Raw genomic sequence first — 13,881 nt, 5'->3', positions numbered from 1 at the left:
AAGGATGAACAGAAAGAGAAAGTTATCCTTCAAAATGTTCCCGTCAATCAGATTTAAAAAGCAAATGCTGGATATCAGATCCTGTTGATCCCTTTGTGAGTGTATTTACTTTGATGCTTGAGTACATTTAATATCAGATATTTCAAGACTTTTACTGAAGAATAATTCATCTGGCCGACTTTCACTGTCACCAAAGTCATATTTTTACCCGACATCTGTAAGTATGACACGTCAGAATTATATGTTAAATACATTTTGTGTGTATATTTCAGTCAGAAATCAGGCAGAGTGAGTCGACTTCAGCACCAGAGTAAATGTACTTGTGTGGTGGTGTTTTACCTTCAGTACCTACAGATGGTTTGAGGCGCCACATCTGTCTCTCTGTACCCATAATCCCTTGTTAACAGCTGCTCATGGAGCTGAAGACCTCCAACATGGCCGCCAGAGGAACCGTCACATCACCTGAAAGCACAGATTGGATAAAAGATGACGATGAAGCAGCCACATGATCTGGATTTCATGATTTTACTTCCCTGATGCTCCTCCAGGTTCGGTCAGTCATCGTCAGCGAAGCGTTTGACTTTTCTGCGAGGGGCCAGACAAGTTCACGGCCAGCGGGTCGGGGCGGGGGGGCGGCGAGGAAATGAGGATTAAAAGATTAATGAGGCCGCATTAGATCCGCACCAATTAGGATTCCTGTCTCCACAGAGCCGGTTGACTTTTTACAAGTGATTAGGACGAAGCTGGACGCTCGGCTGAGACGCAGCAGGAGCCACAAGCTTCAGTCTGCTGAGATCTGCTGCCGTCACTCTGAAGCCTGCGAGGCTCCAACAGGAAATCAGCTCTTTAGCAAACTCTTGAATTTAAAGTCTTTTGACCTCTGAATGATTTGATATCTCATGTTTTAGTTGCTTCCTGACTGATCGTTTACTGCCCTCTGCTGGCTGCAAACATACAAACTGTTGACTGAATCCAAAGCTCGACAGGTTCAGTCTTCTCCTCAAACTGATGGCAAGTTCCTGATGTGATTGGAACAAAAATTGACGACCTGTCTCGAAGGTTCCTCTGAGGTTTCACGGCGACACACGCTCACAGATATTTATATCCACCCCCCCAAAGATGGCACTGGACAGGGTGGAGCGGGGGGGGAGGGGGGCTGAGCGCGTCCTGGTGGGCACAGACGCACCAGGACGGAACCGGTGGGTCCACCTGGACTCTTCACTCAGTGGACGCGCCGAGCCGCCGGCCAAGGCAGCAAAGTTACCCTGCAGCCTGGAGCCAACACACACACACACACACACACACACACACACACACACACACACACACACAGATCTGAAGAGTCCAGCAGGTCAAATAAACCCCGTTTCACCGGTGCTGCGTCCTGATTGGCTGCAGTAATTCTAGACAAGTGAAATCTGTCCAATTAAACCAGACTGCAGCTGAATCTGCTCCTGTTGATGAGAATTCCCTCCAAAGTTTCTTCCAGGAAAAATGTTTTAGGTTTCTGCAAACCTGCAAGTTTCATTTGTTTAATCTGCAGTTGTGTGTTGTGACGTCACTCACAGTCTGGTCAGGTTTAACAGCACCACGTGGTTCAGGATGTGGAAAAGATGTTTGGACTGAAAATTCATGTTTTGTTGCTGCAAACTCGTCTAGAAATCTGCAGTTTTATTACCAAAACACCGCCGAAGTCTCGTGGAGAATGTTTGGTTTTCTTGCTGCGAACAGGACTTTAAAAGGTTGACTCATCATGAATATCTAGTGTTGTTGCAACAAACACAATGTGACGTCATATTGTGTGACTGACGTGCTGCTGTGTGCAGTTCAGGTGTTTGTTTTGTTGTCTGGTCTTTCCGGTTCGGTCCAGAAGCAGAACCACTTCTGGATCAGTCGGTTTCGGCCTTGACACATATCGGTCGGTCCTAATTTAAACCTGTTTCCTGCAGACCACAACAGGTGCCCCCTCCTCCCTCCTCCCTCCCTTTACGCTCCACCTGTCTTGCCTTCTCCGCGGCGGGCTGGCGACCCAGAAAGCAGCCGTCATTCATTAGAAATGGTATGCTGTCCGCCGGGGGGCCGGACGGCACAAACCCCCTCAGTCACCGGATCGGCGGCAGCTGCTCGGCCCCCCGGTGCTATTTTCACCTTCAGGATAAAGTGATGTGCAGCCGCCGCCCGCCCGCACGTCCCCAGCAGCTCCAGTCAGACCCGAGACGAGCCAGGATGAAGTCCACCGGCCCCGAGCGCAGCGCGCAGCCCGACGGCTTCGCCTCCGACCTGGACGACCTGGACAGCGGCAGCGACAGCTCGGACGGAAAGTCCACCGGCGGCTGCAGCCCGCGCATAGAGCCGGAGGAGGCGGCTGGAGGTGGCGTCCGAACCGGGGCGCCGAGACGCCGGAGGAGGCGGAGACGGTCCGGAAGGGACGCGCGTCTCTCCGGGGTGAGCCAGCAGAGACAGGCGGCCAACGCGCGGGAGCGGGACCGCACGCACAGCGTGAACACGGCCTTCACGGCGCTCCGCACGCTCATCCCCACCGAGCCGGCCGACAGGAAGCTGTCCAAGATCGAGACGCTGCGCCTGGCCTCCAGCTACATCTCACACCTGGCCAACGTGCTGCTGCTGGGGGACGACTGCCAGGACGGACAGCCCTGCCTCCGCTACCAGAGCATCCTGCACGGGCCCGCGGCGCTCAGCGCGGCCTCTCTCAGACCCATCTGCACCTTCTGCCTCAGCAACCAGAGGAAACTGGTGAGTGGACACTGAACCTGATCAACCAGAGTCAGAAACATCGAGAAAGAGCTGCTTCTTGTCACTTTTACGCACAACCAGGACGCACTATCTGTGCCAAAACCTCTCCATCCGTCATGACGCGCGCAGTGCGCAGGCCTTGACAGTAGTTTGTACTGGTTGAAATGATGCTGCAGAGGTGTTTGTGTTGCCTTCAGGGGCAGCTGTCGCTCCTGTGATTGACGACACACAATGAAAACAAGCTGTGGTGCCTTCAGAGGTTTAAAATAACTGAAAATGTGACCTCAGCTGGAGAATATTGTTCTGCATGCTCCAGACATGAGATTGGTTTGTTGGAGGAGGACAGGCTGCAGAGTTGCTCATAATTAACCATAAAGTGGCTTTAAATGCACTTTATTTAAAGGCCTGCAGGTAGAAAATGAGTTTGGATTTGGAGTTCTGCTGCTGTAGATGGAAAATAGCTTTCAAACTGGATTAAGATGAAGAGCAAAGCTGTAAACAATCAACATGTGGATGATGTGATCCATGAGGTGATTCTCAGCAGTGTTTACAGCAGCTGATGGTGTTTGTTTGTTCAGACAGCTCGCAGCTTTTAATAGCAACTAGAGAAACTGGCCCAGGATCAGTATTATGTCACAGTTACCTTCAACATGCAGGCCTGAGTTTCCTCTCTGACAGCAGCATCTTTACATTAACACATTATGATCAAATACTCCAACAAACAGACGTGTTGCCTTCACTGAACTGATTTTGTGGTAAAAACGAGCGTTTGTTTGCCTCCACAGCTCAGAGATGGAGGGAAACACTCGGCTGCTGTGTGAGGCGACGAGGCCAGACGAGGAGTCCGCCTTGATGTTTACATGCAGATGAAATTCTCCTGTTGGACTTTGTAAATACACATCAACATAGTTATTTTTGGAATTAGACTAGAGCACAGAACAAACACTGAGAAGCACTTTCTGTCCACGCTGGTGTGCTTCTGAACCTCTGTGTTTTGGTTGCGCTGTAACCGGAGCCGATGTGTAAAGTTGCACCTGACGGGGGCTATTTCGGTCCCACAACTACCCCCCACCACCCCGAGTCCAGGTCCTAAAAAAAAAAGTTGCCACGTCCAGTCACATGAAGGAAACTGAAGAGCAGCGACTGCAGCGGTCGCTGTCAGTTGAGTGGAGCGACCGCTGCATTCAGGTGCTGTCGGAAATGTCATAATCACCCAGGGGCATGCTAGGTGATCGATCGCCTCCGACTCAGTGGCCGACAGCGGAACTGCAACGTCACACGTGATCTCATCGTCACGGTTACGTGGAAGCGGAAGAGAGCGACCGCCAAAAAATACGTTCTGACAATCTTTGAATTCAGACTTTTTTTTTTCCTACAAATTCTAACATTTTTCTCAAAATTCTGACATTTTTTCACAGAATTTGAAAAAAATCCTGAAAATTCCGACTTTTTCTTACTTAATTCTCACAGTTCTGATTTTGAATTATTGAATTCTGACTGAATCTCAATTGGAGTTGTAGGTCAGAATTCTGAGTTTGAGAATTTTGAGGCAATTTTTAGACGAGTGATATCAAAAGAAGAAAGGCAACGGAAAGACATGATTAGACAAGAATTTGCCAGCGGTAGCGCAAAGTTCAACATTTCTTTAATGTGAGTAAAACATTTGCACAAAATGTGCAGCCTTGAATCCTGATTCAGTTTGAACATATCACCAGTGAGTGGGGGATAAAATGGGGATTTTTGGTGCTTTGACAAAATGCTTATTTAAAGAAAAACGACGTAACTTCAACAGTGACTGAAAGTCTTGGTAGGTTGTTGGTTTGTAGCGTCAGACCAGATTTTATCACGTCACCCGATGTAAACTTAGATTTGAAAGTCAAAACACTTCATATTTGTCCGCAGTAGGAGTTTTTCTCAACACTTTCTACTGCACTGAAGCCTCTTTTCTGCAAACGCAGGACACGAAAAGTTGGTACAAACATGTGACACGTTTAAAAAAAATCTGCAAAGGACAAAAACTGAACCTGTGAAATGTGTCTGACATCATTTAAACCTGGTATATTGAGGTTTACGATCTGATTTTAAGAAAAACAATAATAACCACAAAGCTTTTACCAGAAATACGATTTGCTCCCAGTTTAAAGTGTAAAACCGAGACACGTCTCTTGTCCGACTCCGGCCGTCGGTCTCCATCTTTCAGCTGCGTGATGAAGCGTTAGGGTAACTCTCTTTGCAGTGTGATGAAATGTTTACTTTTGCATTGTTGCACAATCTGTTATCACTTTAAAAAGACACAAACTGTGATGTTTTGTGTGCACATGAATGTGGGATGCCCCGACATGCAAAGTGCATCAGATTACCTTTTGTACAAATTTAAAAAAAAGACACAAAACGTAATCATTTAAAAATCAACCGGATCCCTCGATATTTGTTATACAGCACATATGGGAAATGTTGCACACTACCTCAAGCCTCTGTATGAAATATGAAGGCCTACCTCTAAATCTAATGTGTGACACGACTGTATAAAAACGTACTTGAATACCTGACAACTGTGTCCTTTGCACATCGCAAATACTGAGAAGCTGCTTGAAGAAAAATGTATTTTTGTACAATAAAAAATGAAAATGTCAACCCATTTCCCTCTGTGTTTATTGTGTGGACACATTTGTAACATACGTCCAAGTTAAAAAATCTTCACTGAAACACAAACATAACTAACGGAGCAGCAGCGGCTCTGAAAGAAGCTACTGAAGTTTTTATACTCTGTTTTTAACTGTTAAAGGCAGATGAGAGAAATGTTTGCGGACGACTTTTCAAAAAGGTTGAAAAAGTCGCCGAAATCACTTCTACAATCATTTCTAAAGTCTTTAACACAAGCTTATAAAAAGATAAACTTTTACTTGAGTGCAGTTACAGCGTGCAACTCCACACAAAAAACAAAAACACAGTGGAAGCATTTCAATAATCTTTATTTCATAAAAAAGTCAATCGGTTTATATCAGATTAAAGAAAGTAGAAACCAATAATAATCAGTTAGCTGGCGAGGCATCTTACAGGGGGGCGTGTCCTCAGAGCGACCTCGACACGCCGTACAGGTTGACCCAAAAGTCAAGAAAGAAGGCGGAGTTTAAGACCCAACAGGAGCCAAAACATGAGCCGGGCCAAATAAAAACTTAAAGGGGGGATTTAAAAAGAAAGAAAAACTTTGGCAAAGTCGCATTAGTATTCGTCGGCCTCGTAGTCGCATGGCAAAAATGCGAAATCCTGGTTCAGATTCATTCAAAGCAGCGGCCATCGAGATCCCATGGAATGTTTTGTATCCAAATTACAGAAGGCGTTACAACAATGATAGTACCAAAAAAAAAAAAAAAAGAAGAAGAAGGGAGTATTCATCGTTTTCCACGTCGAGCCGCGACATCAAAACACGTTACGAGTTTAAAGGACTGAGCCCTTTTTCATTTTGTTAAAATAACGTTCAAATGTGTTGGAGTGGTGGAAGAGAGTGCGTCTCAGGGCAAAGTAGTAACAGGAGGTAGAAGAGAGAAAAAAAAAAAGACTTGTACTGCTCCTGCTGCTACTTAGAAAATAATAATAAAAAAGGAAAAAAAAAAGCTCATCTGGCGGTGGAGGGTTTAGTCCGTCTCCTCTTCGTCCGATTCAGACTCTGCAGAGAGAAGAAAGAGCGTTTTCAGAACTGCATCACTCAGAGAGATCGACTGGTGAGCTCGCGCCTCGTTTCTTCTGCACGGTGACGCTGAGCGACGGCTCCTGAGAGACTCGGCTGCTCCACGCGGTCACCAGAACTCTCTTTTTGAAAACGTTCAAAATCACCACGTGGAAGTTACACGAACAACAATCAAAACGTTTTTAAAATACTTAATGAATCCATCGACTATAAATAAAAACTACACAGCAACAGTTGTGATCAAGTCTGGAGCAACAATTCATCAACATGTCGCGGTCAAGTTTATATTTATTACAGCGACAGCAGCCACTTTTTTTCTTTATGTAACACACGGTTGAATTTCATCATGATCGCACATCAAACAACCGCATCGAAATGTTTTCAGCATCAGGGTGAAGCGGTTTGTGTTTCTCACCTTCTTCTGCGTTTTTCAGCCACTCGACAAATTTCTTCATCTGCTCGAGGAAAACGCTCCTCCCCTTGGAGAGGTGGGCATCAGAGTACCACTTCAGTATGGCCTCTTCGCTTAATACATCCGCTGTGAGGAGGAAAAGAAGAGCGTCAGGACGGCAAACATTTCAACTCAAAGTGCCTGAAATGTGCCTTTTTAAAGAAAGGATCACTTAAAGAAAAACGGTTAACTGATGCTTGGTGGGAACTTCTGCTTCTTACTTTTACTTTTCTTAAAAAACAAAAAAGCTAAAGTTTACGTCTTTTTCAGAGGGTTTTTAGTGCACCAATCAGAAGCAGACTTGCAAGAGTTAAAAATGACACCAAGCATTAGGGAGGTACAACAGTTTAAGGTCAAGAAATGTTGAAAAATGACCTCATACTTGGCAGCGTTAAAAGTGAACGGATTCTCATAAACCTAAAACAAAACGAGACAAACTGTCAGTGGATGGTTTGCGTATTTAATCACTGGGCAGCTGAACGTTCCTGTGCAGGACGAGACACAAACCTTTGTAGAGGAGCACCGCGATCTTCTGAAAGGAGTTCATGAAGTGGATGTTGTCGTAGCAGTACTCCTGGATCTTCAGCAGCAGGCTGAGCTCGGACTGACCCTGGGAGGTGAAGGCTTTCAGCAGGAGGCTGTATTGCTGCAGAAACCAGTGAGAACATGAAGGCATGTTATTCTAGTTTCTAAGTTATATTAGTTTTTGATTTAGTCAGGGTTGATTTCACAAGATCGATCTTTAATGTGGCCTTTTCCTGTAGATGTGCGTCCGAGTCGGAGGCTCAGACAAGTTTTTAAACCTCTTTGCTGAAGATAACGTTATGAATCTACAGTGAAGGACGCTGTATATAAAATCTGACAATTTATTGCATTAAATTCGCTCTAACACACTGTGGATTTTTATAAAGCCTTACGCTGACGATACTGTTCTTCATCATTATGTTAGTGCTGAGAAATCAGGACATTGCACATAAACTCTAGAAATGTGCTGCGTTAACATACATACAGTCATCACTGAGTTTCTACAAGACTTCATGCTGCGTCATCTCTGCAAGTGCAGGTAGATATAAAAGTGCACTTGAATGCACCGTGTGGTATCTGAAATAATACACAAAAAAGGCATCAAAGGTCAAAAACTAAAATTTCTGTCATTTCCCCGTCATTTTCCTATGAAACATTACATATCGCACATTTCAATCATGAATCTCAAACACATTTCTTTATGTACACATTTTTATTTATTGTGCAGCTGCTCAGGGTTCGTTGCACAATTTAGAGCTTTATTCTACCCAGAATTTCAACATCCGAGCAAAATGGAACCTTTTAGTTTTGTAATTTGATTGCATTTAACTATAACAAACTAAAGTTATGGGAGGACAGTGACTCGTAAGCAGCAGAGACAGCTGGTTTACGCTCCTCTTCACGTGTTTGAGAATGCTGTTGTTCCCGTCTGTCTGCGTTCACGCCCTCCATGATCACACCAACAGTACAAATTGTTTTTTGTTTTTTTTATCAGCTTCACACAAGCCAAGAGCTGCACTCCACTTCTGCAGAGTGAGACAGGCCCGAATTAAACGAGTGATCCAACGGTTCCTCCTAAATTCAACGAACATGTTGAACGCCGCTCAGGCTCCGACAGGTCGAGATTCCTTAGAACAGCTACAGGAGACGAGCGCGAGCCAAGACGACTCAGCACAATCGTCCCATTGTTCAGTTTCTATACCGACAGTTCACAGCGGAGCGCGTACAGCTTTACATTTGTTCATGTAGCATAGAGTTCATATCGTCATGCAGCCCTGTGTTGTATATGACTCATCACCTTGAACCTCTGTAGAGTAAATTCAAGCACGTTAAAGAAATTAAATCAAGTATTTCCAAAACTCAAAGTCTTTATTGTCAAATCTAAAACTGTTTCTATAAATGCAACTGCAGAAAAATAAATAAACCAATCAGGAAGCTTTTGATGGAGTAACATCTGAAACAGGATGAACCAGCTTGTACCTGCCTTTATTTATATACGCTGCACTTGTATTTACTTTATTCCAGCTCTGCTATTGTATTTCAGGCCTTTTCTTCTCTCAAGTTTATTCTGTTCTTTGTTGCTTCATGTTTTCCTCTGACCTGCCTCTGTGTTTGCAATGGAAAACATAAATAAGTTCTGTACCTGAATAACACCTGAGCTCATACTTTTCTAATCTGCAATTTCCCCACATTAAAAAGACCAAACCCACTTTGTCAAACATCCCAAACACTCTTTTTTTTCCCCGTAGAATTGTGTCTTTTTTTTTTTTTTACCAAGTTAACAAATTAAAACTTCACGTCATCCCAAGAGAATATTGAACACTACACTGGCTGAAGAAAACGCTGACAAACATTTGAGGTCTTGAAATCCAAACATTTCCCGACGTGTCAGAACCTGCAGCCAGCGAGACAAACTTCACAAGTTCTTGCCTGATCGCCGAGAAGAGGAAACAGCTCCCAGTGCTGCTGCTTACCTTCAAGTGTTTGATGGCTTGTTCGGTCACCAGCTCTTCCTTCTTGTTCCACTCCACGCAGCCCATCAAGCTGGACCAGATGATGCTGATCATGGCCTGCTCGGAGAGGTTGGCCTTCTTCATCTCCTCTTTGGTGAAGGCGATAATCTGAACCGACGGGGAGGAAACACGGCTGGGTTAGAGTTTATTATCAGACACCAAACGCTGCATTCACAGTCTGGAATGTCGGCCGCTTAAGATGGTCACTGTCACGCCGCCATTACAGACAAACGCTTCATGTGCATTCAACTTCATGACTCATTGTGCAGCTGCCTTTGTTGTTGTAGTGTTCGGTAGATATCGTCTGGTGCGACAGACAGAATGATGCAACGTGGCAGAGAGGGAAAGTGTCAGTAGTGAGGAAGTCTGTTACAAAAGAGGAACAATGGTGGCAGTCAGACGTTCACCTGCTCCGACTGATCAACACACCAGATAGTGACGACACAGAGAATGCCGTTATCAGATTCAACTGAATGTCAACTGAACACCACTTGCTTTGTTGTCACACTCCTGCAGGTGTATTTGCATCTTATCCAGACAAACTGCTCCGTAAACCAGGCAGTTAATACGCATGGTCAGCAGCCTCACCTCCTTCTGAGGGTCCCCGCGGGACATCTGCTCCTGGAGCTCCTTCTGCAGCTCCTTGCGGGCACCGATGGATTGCTGGTTGCGCGCGAAGTCGGACAGCTCCTTCAGCCCGGCGTCGGTGAAGTACTTAGAAAAATGCTCGCAGCTCCGTTTGTTGGCAGGAAAGAGTTCCTGTTGGGCCGAGACATTAACGGTTAGTACACACACTGATGATTTCTCCAGACATCTTAGATCATGACGCTTCTTTTACCATCAGGCGGTTGTCCATGCCAACTTTGCGGAGACTGGCAGCAACTGAGTTGATGTCCTTCTCATTGATCCATGACTTGAACAGTTTGACAGCGAAGGCTGCAGATACTCCTGAACAGAAACGACAAGACAAATTCAGTTTCTGGTGAATACATCGTTAAAACAAACCTGTAACAAACAAAAGGAACTTAAACTGCTTCATGAGACAGTCTCAACTTCACACTGATGCCTCTACATGACCTACATAAGGAAACTAGACCATCAGTGAGAACATTGGCTATTTCTATATGGTTATTCTTGAGGTCAGTTCGCTGGATAAGTCATAAAATTAGAACTTGTCTTATGGCGGAGAGCTGAGGATGAACTGACACGAAACATTTACTTCTCTTCCTCGTTGTCATCTTTTGTTCACAGACTACAATAACACAATTAAAAAGGTTCTTTGTAGTAGCTTTAAATTAAATATTAATGAACTATAAAAAACAACCACAACATTCATGGATGTTTCCTCCTCACCCTCCTTGACGAGGTTCTCGTTGAAGAGGCTGTTCAGGATTGAGGCTGATATGTTGCCGTTGGCCAGCAGGATGCCGGTCAGCATGGCCAGTTTGTTGCGCTCAGACTCAGTGAATCCCTTTAGAAACAGCAGCAACTGCAGACGAGGGGAAAAACAAAACACATAGATTTGTTGTGTGTACAAGTTTCACTGGTTATTTACGGTCAAGGTCAAACCGTGTAAAGTCCTGCAGGTGTGGCTTCTTTATTGTCATGTAGCCAGCAAACAAATCTGCCGTATACTACGTGTTATTGCTTTCCCACATTACAACAAGACTTTTATTAACACGTCAACTGCCGATAGACAAAACCTGCCACACCAACATGAGAACCGCTGAATGTTTTGTATCATTAAACTGAAAGAAAATATTCGCATTCTTATTTTAGTCTATGATAGTGAACAGATTCTAACAACATTTGTAAGGTGTTAAAACAGTCGTTGTGGATCTTAAAATATCCGTCCGTCACGGCTCCATTTTCTGACAACCTGTCCCGTCTCACTTCACACCTTCAATTTGACAGTTTTTCCACTATAAAATGAGCAGCTGCACTCTAAATTAATATCTGTGAAATGACTGTCTAACTTGAATTATTGCCTAACTGCCAAGTAAAGGACAAACTGCAGATTGAAATGACACACGCCCACCTGAGAGACGTTTCCAAACAGCACAACAACATTGTGAGCTCAGTCTGAACACGAATGTTCTGGCAACATTTCTGAACGCTCACCTTCTTGATCTCCTCTTCGAAACCTTTCTCCAGGTACTTGTAACGCCTGATCAGCTTGTTAAAAACCTGTTATGGTGGAGAGAAGAACGATTTGTAAAAAAGGTTTCTTGTTTGTGTCTCCACAAATCTGCATTTAAATGTTACTAAATGGATAAACGGCTGCAGATATTTCGTAAACACAGTCGCTGGGCTCGTGTTCTACCTGAGCATATGCTTGCATCGTCTCAAGGTCTTCTTGTGCCGTGAAGAGGCAGAACTCGGTGCGGGTCATGTCGTCAGATAGAGTCCCGCCTGGGGCTGCAGGACAGGAAATAAAAACACTACAAGTCAAAAAAGGGACTTCCTGTGTTACCAACAGGGATTGTCTACTTCCTGTGCACATCACGTTTATATAAATGTTTGTTTCCATCAGCCTCTTAACCCTCAACAGGCCAAGAACAATCTGTGAGGCCTCTGTTTTTTCCTCCTTTCTAGTCACCAGCATCAAGTGCCAAATATTTAGACCAACATTTTGTTTCATCTAACAAACATTCTACAACACTTAACATGTCTGTACTCTCGTATTTGATCTGCTTTTCCAGGTTATTTTCTGATCTTTTCCGCATTTACAGACTCCAGGAAAAAGAGTGAAAGTCAAACATTTAATGTGTGCTTCAACACAACTCACCCAGCATGCCGCCGGCCACCAGGATGTCAAAGAGTGTCTCTGCATACCGGCGGTAGTCAAGCTTGGCGCCAGAGGCATCAAGGAACTTCGCGACCGCTTCCAAATCAGTGCCAGTTTGATTCAAGCCTTGTACGATACTTTCTTGAAACTGAGTAGGGTCAAATCTCTCCTTTTCATCTGTTGGGGGGGTAAAAAAGAAAAAGCACACATGTCGTGAATTAGTACACGAGTCTGATACGAACAGCAGAACGCATGCAAAGCAGAAAAACTTTCACACAAACCTCTTTTCCTCGTTTTGAAACGCTGGCCTGTTAGCGTTGGCTTTTGCTGCTTTTGATTATTCATAAAAGACACCCTGAAATGGATAAAACACAGGCGGTTAATGTTTGCTTCGGCGGCGTGTCGACACAGGAGTGAAAACTTCACAGCGCTCCCTTTAATTATATTGGTATTGTTAGGTTTTGGGTGTAACTCGGGTGAGCGCCAGGTCTCTGTCATGAGTGCTTTGGCTGTAAATGATTGTTACGTAACTCCAGTTTGACAATAGAGTTTAACTCCTGTGGCTTAATGTGCATCTTTAGCTTTAGAAAAAGTTCAAACTGGTGATTTAGAGACGCAGCATTTCATTTAGGAGTCTATCATCCTTTCTAACACAAAACTTCTCAGCCATATTACTTGAGAAAATCACCCAGCTGTTGAACCAATTGCATTTTTCTTTAATGAAGAACTAAATATATGTTGAGACAAATGCATTTACACACAATACAGTCAGCTTCATGTTCATGTGGCATAAACATTACTGGTACAAGAATCAAACGGCGTTTCAAACTCATCATTGCCAAATATGGGAATATTTTTTTTTTTTTTTTTTTTTTTTTTAAAATATATCTATACAACAGCAAAAGGTAGACAGACAAAAGACAATACGAGGTGTTACAATGGATTCGTGCAATTATATCAGGGAAGTCAAAGAGTTTTGACATTCATTAAAAGTGCGACACTTACAAATAAAATATCAAAGTCGACTGTTGAGGAGTGGAAGATAAAAATAAACCTGAGTACTGAGATTTCCCACAGCTACAGCTGGCTAATTGTAGGTTAGCGTTGGCTAACTTCGGCCCTCACCATGCGCCGAGCCAGAGCTGGCTGGCCGGGCCTAGCCTTTAGCCGGGCTAACTACTTTTATTTAACTCCAAATACACAACTTAACCACCATAATACACCATGACGTGTTCATTTGCTCTTGAACACAGCTTTCTGTCGAAATGTCACCACACTCTTTGAGTTCACATCGAGGAAATCCTCCAGTATGCGAGCTAGCTACAACGAGGCTACAGCTAAGTTAGCTTAGCCTGACCGGAGAAAAACCAAAACTCGCCCTACATCGGCGCCCATGATGGCGATGTTCCCGACTAAATATACGTTTTTTAACACAAACCAACCCGACACAATGGCATCTTTGTGAGCGAGGCGAGGTGTGTGACAACACAGAGAAGGTGGAAATACAGGTACTCACCGAAATTAATGCAGATAAAAAACGGTTGTTAACCAGGGGAATCTAAGCAAGTGACGAGTGTCTCAGTGGCCCAAACAAAAAGACCTTCACGTCAGAACTTCCGCAGGCTCCGCCCTCTGCGCATGCGCGATTTAACGGGGATTTCCG

The 13,881-nt window shown here is 44.3% G+C and overlaps 3 protein-coding genes across 4 annotated transcripts in view; 1 reads left to right on the top strand and 2 right to left on the bottom strand.

Moving 5' to 3' along the window:
* LOC119015196 (NACHT, LRR and PYD domains-containing protein 12-like) overlaps positions 1-13,881 on the bottom strand; it is a 208,229-nt gene that overhangs the window by 163,307 nt on the left and 31,041 nt on the right. The gene's annotated exons all lie outside the window — the stretch shown is intronic.
* Positions 345-5,566, top strand: si:ch211-246m6.4 (transcription factor 15). The gene is made up of 2 exons (XM_037091114.1): positions 345-2,754; positions 3,540-5,566. The coding sequence occupies exons 1-2, from the start codon at positions 2,062-2,064 to the stop codon at positions 3,573-3,575; spliced, it is 729 nt and encodes a 242-aa protein (XP_036947009.1). The 5' UTR covers positions 345-2,061; the 3' UTR covers positions 3,576-5,566.
* LOC119015256 (basic leucine zipper and W2 domain-containing protein 1-A-like) lies at positions 5,709-13,876 on the bottom strand. 2 transcript variants are annotated; one of them, XM_037091099.1, is made up of 12 exons: positions 13,735-13,875; positions 12,500-12,573; positions 12,219-12,395; positions 11,754-11,848; positions 11,552-11,617; positions 10,784-10,919; positions 10,269-10,378; positions 10,019-10,189; positions 9,392-9,538; positions 7,401-7,539; positions 6,858-6,980; positions 5,709-6,421 (listed from the first exon to the last, which is right to left on the bottom strand). In XM_037091099.1, the coding sequence occupies exons 2-12, from the start codon at positions 12,561-12,563 to the stop codon at positions 6,390-6,392; spliced, it is 1,260 nt and encodes a 419-aa protein (XP_036946994.1). In that variant the 5' UTR covers positions 12,564-12,573; positions 13,735-13,875; the 3' UTR covers positions 5,709-6,389. The 2 variants fall into 2 exon arrangements, with proteins under 2 accessions (XP_036946994.1, XP_036946995.1); XM_037091100.1 differs by lacking the exons at positions 5,709-6,421; positions 6,858-6,980 and adding an exon at positions 6,994-7,310 and having other exon boundaries at positions 13,735-13,876.

This window comes from Acanthopagrus latus, chromosome 24, assembly GCF_904848185.1.
Source record: "Acanthopagrus latus isolate v.2019 chromosome 24, fAcaLat1.1, whole genome shotgun sequence".
NCBI lineage: Eukaryota > Metazoa > Chordata > Actinopteri > Spariformes > Sparidae > Acanthopagrus > Acanthopagrus latus.
Note: the sequence above shows the minus strand (reverse complement) of the source record. Positions and strands in the feature narration are given on the sequence as shown.

What these genes read in the sequence shown, in the direction of transcription:
- si:ch211-246m6.4 (XM_037091114.1), top strand. Translation starts at nt 2,062, where the DNA reads ATGCTGTCCGCCGGGGGGCCGGACGGCACAAACCCCCTCAGTCACCGG. An exon ending in TCAGCAACCAGAGGAAACTG is followed by an intron (nt 2,755 to 3,539) that starts GTGAGTGGACAC and finishes TTGCCTCCACAG; the next exon opens with CTCAGAGATGGAGGGAAACA.
- LOC119015256 (XM_037091099.1), bottom strand. Translation starts at nt 12,563, where the DNA reads ATGAATAATCAAAAGCAGCAAAAGCCAACGCTAACAGGCCAGCGTTTC. An exon ending in TTTCAAAACGAGGAAAAGAG is followed by an intron (nt 12,396 to 12,499) that starts GTTTGTGTGAAA and finishes CCCCCCCAACAG; the next exon opens with ATGAAAAGGAGAGATTTGAC. An exon ending in GCTGAAAAACGCAGAAGAAG is followed by an intron (nt 6,422 to 6,857) that starts GTGAGAAACACA and finishes TTCTCTCTGCAG; the next exon opens with AGTCTGAATCGGACGAAGAG.